Below are 6,000 nucleotides of genomic sequence, written 5' to 3'. Positions count from 1 at the left end.
GGGACATCTAGTACCCCCCTTCCCCCGGCTTTCTCAATGTCCTATAGGGTGTTCATCTCTTGGGAGGCCCCACCCCCGATCTTCCTCAAGGTCAACTTTAATGACAGTGTTACTGGTGAACATGGTGGTGCTGGTTTTGTGATTCGAGGTCCGGACTCTAGATTTATTACGATGCATGAGAGTTGCCTATTTTAGACAACTGTTCCGATTGTGGAATTGCGAGCTGCATGGGAGGGCATATCTTTTGCAAGGCTGCAGCTCCGAACTAATCATTTAATGGTGGAGGGGGATTCAACCATGGTTGTCAGTTGGTTATAGAGATGAAGTGGGAGCTCAGCCTCCAACCCACTCATACGTGACATTTGGCCTGTGTTTGCAGAGTGTATTTTCGTCGACGTGAGATGTGTGAAAAATTTGAACAAAGGAGAATAATTTGAAAATAAATATCAAAATTCAAATTATTGCCTAATAATATGTGTACAGAGAGGCAAACAGTGTTGCCGATTAAGTGGCTAGCTATGTTGCTAACCATTTTGGAGCAGATGTTTTGTCTGATATATCAATTTTATCGATGTCCTTCCGTGACATCTTTTTTCCATGATATTCATATTTGTTTTGCATAAATGTTCCGTTTTATCAAAAAAAAGAAGGCAAGGTAAAACACCCCTTTCTCTAAGATGTTATTCAGCCGGAGACAGCGATCACATTACACGATGTGAATTACGTTTTGGAGGATCCTTTCTCTAAGTGATGATATTTTGAGTTTTTGTTAATCATACCGTGAAAGTTTTTTGAAGCATTTTGTTGTTTACAAACACACAAGATCAATTTCTTCTGATGTGTACAGCTGAAAACATCAGTTTGTACATATTTTTTGTTGTTTAGGATTGATAATGTAGCAGATGACAAGACTATTTTCTTATTCACAGCATAGTGATTGAATGGAATGAGCCGGAACAGATGTATTGTGCACTGAGCAACCAGTGTTGAACCCACGAAAACAATATCCAGAATGTTACTAACGTCAATTTATTCTGAAGCATTTTATAGGATGTGTCTTCGTTTGGTCCCAAGGGGTGATGACCAAGAGGTTGGTGGGTCACAAGCTAGTTGTGAATTGCCAGTTTGGCAGGATGCTTTTGAAAGGTGCCGATCGTTGAAGGAGTTTTTTGATTGCAGATTCTTGTTGTTCCTTCTTGTTGTTCCTTTAGCAGAAGCAAAGGTTCATCTGTCTCATAAACACAGGCTGGAATTTTTCCCTTCGGTTCAGAGGAGCACGCGGCACAGTTTATATTGTTCGAGTACAAATCAGCCGGCTAATGCACGTTTGTCCAAGGTTTAGACTTGATGGAGTAGTTGATCAAGAGTTTGATGTGTCCCAAGTGCAAGATACCGGAGTTTGCTGCCATCTGAATACGGTGATAATTTTTCACTAAGGTATCCTTGATTGTTAGCAATCTAAAGATGGATAACTTCAGTTGTAGTAGTAGGAAATGACAAAGGAGACATCTTAGATATCAATTTGAGCAAAACCTTTCTACTAAACTATGGTTTTTTCGCTTCCAGAATGTTGGGCCATGAGCAATAATTTGGTCCAGCAAATGATAAAACCTTTGTCATGGGCGGAGATGCAAGATATAAACTCACAAATACAAATTTCATTGTCAATTGACATGTCGAAGGAGATTAAGAAGCCAAAGCAGTTCAGATAGCAGCATCTCTGGTTTTCTCTTCTTTGTATCCCTTTTTTTTTGTTTCTTTTCAATTACAGCCGGGTGGTTTCTATCTCCCTAACTGTTTTTTTTTTTTTTTTTTAAAGGATAAATTATGTTTCTGATTTTTGAACTAAGTTGAATTTTTTAAATTATTATTAAATTATAAAAAATTAAAATTTTATCCTTGAACTATCTAAATTGATTTAATGTTGTCTTCGGATACGACTCTAGTGATTTTCTCTCACTGGTTGTCTGATCTCTCTAAGCAACGCAGCGACATCCTTCATGGTAGGCCGGTCACCAGCATGAGGACTAATACATAGGACTGAGATGGCAACTGCTCGCAGTATTTCTTGTGTCTGATGGTCCGGACTGCCTCTGAGCCTTGGGTCAAGAAGATCTCTCGGGTCTCGCTTGCTGTGCAAGTGGTCACGGACCCATTGAACCAAGTGAGCTCCTCCTGGAAGTGTAGGGTCCAAAGGATGTCTTCCTGTGAGGACCTCAAGCAAGACAACACCATAGCTGTAGACATCACTCTTCTCTGTGATTCGTTGCATCGAAGCATACTCTGTTACAGAAAAGCAAATGATTAGTTTTTAATGATAATGGAATATATAACATATAACCCTATAGATCCCAAAAGTATCTCAGCTTATTATTCACCTTTTAAACCTAATCTCTATCAACCAGGCTTGTCTCATCTAACAGAGCCTGCCTCTGTGGATCAAAGTGTTATACATAAATTATAAAAGCTTTCTATGTATAACTCTCTAATATCTTCTTAGGTTCTAGGAATCAAGGCCTAATTTTAAGCCAAGGGAACTTTTGGTAAACACTTTTAGACAGCTTAATATAATACTACGTACATCGACTGGTCGGAAAAAAATTGTCGAGGCAAATTCTATCGAGAAAGCACAATAGCAAAGCAAAGTTTAATAGAAGGAACTGAATTAATCTTTAAAGACATGAATTAAAAGTTAAACCGCATAAGATAAGACTTCGATGGTAAAGATACCTTTTTTTTTTTTTTTGATAATAAAGTGAATAATAATTACCTGGAGCTATGTATCCATAAGACCCGGCAATGCGAGGAGCCGCCTTGAAATCTAACTTGCTAGCACAAGCACCATCATTAACCGGGGTCAAAACTCTAGCCAGCCCAAAGTCCGCCAAGTATGGCTCCAAACTCGGCCCCAACAAAACGTTCATGGCCTTCACATCGCCATGCAAGATGGCCGGCACGCAGTCATGGTGCAGGTAGGCGATGGCGTGCGCCACCCCAACTGCAATCTCGTATCTCGCCTCCCACTCTGCCACCCCCTCCCCGCTCCGGTGAAGGAACCCGCTCAGGCTCCCATTGGGCAAATAGTTGTAGAACAGTAGCTTCATGCTCTGATTCGCTCCCCATCCCAGTAGCCGGACGATGTTCCGGTGCCGTATCGATCCCAGTGCAGTAATCTCATTGGTAAACGCCCCTGAGTCGTCCGACGACCACATCTTCTTGACGGCAAGCATATCGCCAGTCGGAATTCTGACCTTGTAGACCACACCCGAGCTTCCGGTTCCGATCACATTCGCCGACGTCAGTCCCCGGACTACTTCCTCCACCGAGAAACTGAGCTTCTGATACAGGGTGACCTCCCATGCGCCATCTTCATCTCCACGTAGGCTGGTGCGAGTGCGAACCAGCACGTAGGCGGCCATTAGGAGCAGCACGACGCTTACACTGATGAGGACCGACATGGCGAGCTTCAGCGCAGAGATGGTGGTCCTGCTCGATGAGTCCTCATGGGCCGTGGGACCGCTGGAGATGAGCAGCCCGTGGTTTCCAGCGAGATCAGAGAGCGGGAGCTTGCGGAAGAACGGGGTGTCTGGCAATTCACCGGAGAAGGTGTTGAAGGAAATGTTCAGAGCCACAAGGCTCTGGAGCGAGGCTAGTGCGTCAAGGTTCCCGGTGAGCTCATTGTGGGAGATGTCGAGGCAGCCGAGCTTCCCCAGGCCGGAGAATTCGCTTGGAATCTCACCAGTGAAATGGTTGCAGCTGAGGTTGAGTGAGATTTCGAGGGATGGAAGGTGGCCTAATTCTGGCGGTATCTCACCCGAGAAAGCATTGTCGCCGAGATCCAGCAGTTGTAACTTGCTGCAGGATCTAATCTCCACCGGAAACCTGCCAGATAGCAGATTCCTCCCGGCGATAAGCTTGGTCAGCTCCTGCAACGACCCGATGCCGGGACTCAGCGGCCCAGTGATCCTGTTATCCGAGACGTCAATGAATTGGAGGTTCTTTGGGAATGAATCAGGCAAGGCACCATTGAGAGAATTCGAATGAAGGTCGAGGAATTCGAGATCCTCGCATCCTGATACTGCCGGTGGGATCTGACCTATCAGCCGGTTGTTGCTCAAGTCAAGGAAGTTGAGGTTCTTTAGATTACCAAGCTCCGCGGGGATGGCCCCTGCAAGCCGGTTACCATTCAGCCGGAGCCGGAAGAGCCTAGTACAGTTCCCAACATCCGGTGCTATGAATCCTGACAATTCATTGGACAGGAGGAGCAATTTGGTAAGATTCTGCAGCCTGAAGAGCTCCCTCGGTATCGGCCCGGTCAGATTGTTGTAAGAGAGATCGAGCGATTGAAGGTTGTGGCATCGGGCCAAGTTCGCCGGAATATTCCCCGTCAGCCTGTTCTGCCAGGCATAGAACAGGGTGAGATTTTCCAATTTCTGAAAATCTATCTGGATCTCCCCGGAGAGCGAGTTGTTGTCCACCAGGAGACCTGTCAGAGCAGTACAGTTGGAGATTTCGGGTGGTATCAGACCTGTCAGCTGATTAGTACTCAACCTAAGCTGTTGAAGCTCTGAGAGGTTCCCGATGCTTCTAGGTATGCTGCCGGTCAGAAGATTCAGTGATAAGTCCACACGAATAAGCTCTTTGCATCGCCCCAGCTCCAGAGGGATCGCGCCCACCAAGTTGTTCTGCCACAAGAGCAGACTCTGAAGATTTTGGAGCTCGCCAAGCTGTGCTGGAACGAAACCTGACAGAGAATTCTGATATAGATACAACACTGTCAATTCAGTACAATTGCCAATCTCTTCTGGGATTGGACCTGAGAGGGAGGCAGTGTAGATAACAATGGTCTGGATCTTCTTCAGCAATCCAATTGTGGAAGGGATGCTCCCTGATACACTGGTTTCAGCGAGGCCCAGCATGGCAAGGTTGCTGCAGTTTCCAATCTCTGGAGGCAATATGCCTTTGAGATCTTGGTTCCCCCCGGCCCGGAAAACTTCCAGCTTCTGTAGTTTTCCAATGGTGGGTGGGATCTGACCACTGAGATTATTGTCATATAAAGTTAGATAAGTAAGGCTTGAGAGGTTGCCAATGTCAGAGGGAATGGCTCCTTGCAGAGAATTAGAATTCAGAGAGATAGAGACAAGCTTGTTCAACTTGCAGATCTCTGCGGGGATCTCGCTGGATATTTGGTTTCTGCTGATGTCTATGAAGGCCAGCTCCTGGTAGTCTCCGAATTCTTTTGGGATTGGGCCAGTGAGGTTGGTGGCAGAAAGAATGAGTGTCTTCAGGGACTTGAGAGGTTGGAAATTTGAAGGCAATAGACCTTGAAGATTCACTGACTTCAAGCTTAGGCTGATGACTTCGGATTTGGCATTGCAGGTGATGCCGAACCATTTGCATGGATCGGGGTCCGAAGGCTTCCATGACCTGAATGCATCTGCGGAGCTGTTGAGAGTTCGCTTCCATGATAAGAGAGCTAGGCCTTGGTCATCAACAGAGAGGCAGCACAAGAAGGAAGAGATTATGGTGAGGAGGAGAATTATGGAACTGAAGGTGTGGAAACCAGAGGACAGTGATTGCGGGTTTGAAGGCATTGGTGATGGGAAAAGGGGAGAGGAGATGATCTGTGTTGGGATTGCAGAGGGGGGAACCCCATTTTTTTTTTATAGTAGAAAAGCATAAGATCTGGATCGAAAGAACAGATTTGTTTTTTAATTTTAATATGTTTGCTGTTGTTTTCATTGTCGGATGGATGCAGATGGGCTTTGGTTTAGTTTATGCAGTTGGGTCAGGGTTATGCTATTAGATTGGTAGAAAGTTGGCTGGTTGGGGATGACATGAAGGGCTGGATAATTTAATCATGAAGAGAAACAGAGAGGGAGGTAGGTTATGATAAAAAAAGAAATCTTAAATAAGGGGAAAAGAAGAAAAAGAATGAGGCTCGGAAAGAATGAAATAACGAAACTTTTATTTCTCAGTGGATTGCCTTAAAATTTAATT

At 44.9% G+C, this 6,000-nt stretch overlaps 1 protein-coding gene across 1 annotated transcript; it reads right to left on the bottom strand.

The window, feature by feature from the left end:
• Positions 1–1,349: 1,349 nt before the first annotated feature.
• On the bottom strand, positions 1,350–5,608 carry LOC105049982 (uncharacterized). The gene is made up of 2 exons (XM_029266353.2): positions 2,771–5,608; positions 1,350–2,283 (listed from the first exon to the last, which is right to left on the bottom strand). The coding sequence occupies exons 1-2, from the start codon at positions 5,592–5,594 to the stop codon at positions 1,943–1,945; spliced, it is 3,165 nt and encodes a 1,054-aa protein (XP_029122186.1). The 5' UTR covers positions 5,595–5,608; the 3' UTR covers positions 1,350–1,942.
• Positions 5,609–6,000: the final 392 nt, after the last annotated feature.

Source organism: Elaeis guineensis, chromosome 8 (assembly GCF_000442705.2).
Source record: "Elaeis guineensis isolate ETL-2024a chromosome 8, EG11, whole genome shotgun sequence".
In the NCBI taxonomy this organism is placed as follows: Eukaryota; Viridiplantae; Streptophyta; class Magnoliopsida; order Arecales; family Arecaceae; genus Elaeis; species Elaeis guineensis.
Note: the sequence above shows the minus strand (reverse complement) of the source record. Positions and strands in the feature narration are given on the sequence as shown.

Coding starts and splice junctions, on each gene's coding strand:
- LOC105049982 (XM_029266353.2), bottom strand. CDS start 5,594: ATGCCTTCAAACCCGCAATCACTGTCCTCTGGTTTCCACACCTTCAGT. Junction 2,284..2,770: donor TTATGGATACATAGCTCCAG/GTAATTATTATT, acceptor TTTCTGTAACAG/AGTATGCTTCGATGCAACGA.